Here is a 2,245-nt window from a genome sequence, read left to right as displayed (position 1 = left end):
CCCCAGATACATACTAATATTCATAACAATATCAGAGTTTGTATTGTAAAATTTCCTGAAGAGTATATGCTTTGTCTCTTGTAATTAATACTTTAATTATGCCTGATATTTAAATTGCATTTCCGTATAGAGAACACATGGACATCAAGAGTGTGATTTGTTAGACTGGGTACCTGTCTACCAACATACAGTAGCCTGGCTTGCCTATCAATTCGACACACCCAGTTGAGCTGGTAATCGCGTTGTGTCTGATACTGTTGTATTTCGATATCGAGGCCAAAACTAAACAAATAAATAATATATAAATAATTGAATTAAAGGCAAATGTTAACCTTGTCATTATTAGCGTACCTACAATGTGTGACTGTTTCGGTAAGAATTATCATGTTATTGTTCAATATAAAATATGCAACTATTTTCACTTTTATTTATTTTTGCCTTAGGTATGAGCAATACAGTCTTTTACCACTACACTAATGAGTCTGGGAAAAACAATATTGTGCAAAGTATGTGTATCAAGGCAAGTCGCCATAATCCCATGGGTAACGATGTCGCCTTCGGTGAAGGTAAGTAAGTAAGCAATGTTTTGAAGGAATGTTTTCTATGAATACATACAACTCAAAAGAAGTTAAGGATCACCCGATTCTTTCATATTGGTAATGTTTATCTGTCATGGCATGAGAGATTAACTATTCTAATATGAAAGAATCAGGTGATCCTTAACTTCTTTTGAGTAGTATATCATGTTCTTGTGAAAGGCGACACATTTGTTGAGACTGACAGTTATATTACAAGTTATCGTATATTCACAGACACCTCCATAGATATGTGAATAAAATCATGGATTCTCTCTACTTAACTCAAGCAAATGGTGACATATGCTTACTTAAGGTCAGCTGATTAACTACACCAGACCCCCGTGAAGATCCGGGTTAGAATTAGTCTTCAGCATGCCAGGCTTGTCGTAAGAGGCGACTACCGGGAAAGGGTGGTCAGGCTCGCTGACTTGGTTGATGTATGTCATCGTATCCCAATTGCGTAGATTGGTGCTCATGATGTCCATCACTAGATTACTAGGTCCAGACTAGAATGATTTACATCCGCCGTCGTACAGCTTGAATATTGATGAATGTTGTGTTAAACAACAAGTAAACAAACAGTATCTATTTCTCTCTACCAAAGCTGTATATATTGCATTGTAGGAGTGTATGGGACGACCATGGACCCAGACAACTACTCAAAACAAGAGGTGGCCAAGAACAACTACGACAACCGTCCCAGATTTTGGGAGAGCCTGATGGATATCGGGAGGGTAGATTATGCCATCGAGATCTTCCTCCCAACATCGAGTTTGACCCCTGTGAAACACGAAACACGTGACATACTCATCCACAAAGGGGATATCGATCTTCGCAAGTACACATATAGGGTTATTAAAGTATAGGACGAGGACAGAGAGGACAACGAGGACAGCGACTGACTCCCGTAATAACGCTTCCATTCGCTGTCGAAGAATGCCATAAATATGTTGGTTGAATCTTTAACATTACATCAATAGGTTTCAATTTGTAAGAAAGGGATCTCTTTTGTTGTTTAGACTGTATAGTAAATAAAGCAACTAAACCCATTCTGTATTAGAATTTGTATTTAGTGTTTAAAATATATTTTGTTTTACTTAAAGAAACTATTTATCACAAACAAGACAAAAAGCAAACAGAACATGTGATCGATGTGGGATTTTAAAGCCGCTGTCTCATCTGAGTAAAAATGATGGAATGAGTGAAAGGTTTGAAGTGAGTGAGTGAATGCCGTTTTGGGCCGCACTCAAACAATATTCATGTTACCACATGACGGCACGTACATAGCCTGGGACAGACGGACTAGTGGTTGACAGCATGACCACGCCATCGGGGCACGATGACCCTAAATAAACAAGGTCACCACGGCCATTGTAACTATCCATTCTTCTTCAGTCGACTGTCACAAGGGACCCTGCTACAGGCTTCAGGGGTGGATGTACATCCTACTACTATTATACAACTATAAAAATATTCATTTGCAGTTTTAGCATTATGAACCGTGACGTCTCAATGAGATAATAAAAATAGTGTCTGGTCGATCGTTGGTATATATTGAGGCACTGCATATCCGAGATCCACATATACACGACGATGATGTTTGCAAGTGTTACATGTCGACTTCCAAATTGAAACGTTATGTTAACCCAGAAATTTGTACGTACAAT

At 38.5% G+C, this 2,245-nt stretch overlaps 1 protein-coding gene across 1 annotated transcript; it reads left to right on the top strand.

Annotated features, from left to right (window-relative positions):
- The first annotated feature begins 443 nt into the window (after nt 1–443).
- On the top strand, nt 444–1,627 carry LOC124119549. Its single transcript, XM_048385110.1, has 2 exons — nt 444–566; nt 1,203–1,627. The coding sequence occupies exons 1-2, from the start codon at nt 446–448 to the stop codon at nt 1,442–1,444; spliced, it is 363 nt and encodes a 120-aa protein (XP_048241067.1). The 5' UTR covers nt 444–445; the 3' UTR covers nt 1,445–1,627.
- Nucleotides 1,628–2,245: the final 618 nt, after the last annotated feature.

Source organism: Haliotis rufescens, unplaced genomic scaffold (genome assembly GCF_023055435.1).
Source record: "Haliotis rufescens isolate VD_foot unplaced genomic scaffold, xgHalRufe1.0.p SCAF_53, whole genome shotgun sequence".
Classification (NCBI taxonomy): domain Eukaryota; kingdom Metazoa; phylum Mollusca; class Gastropoda; order Lepetellida; family Haliotidae; genus Haliotis; species Haliotis rufescens.
The sequence above is the reverse complement of the archived record's forward strand: the minus strand, read 5'-3'. Positions and strand labels throughout refer to the sequence as shown.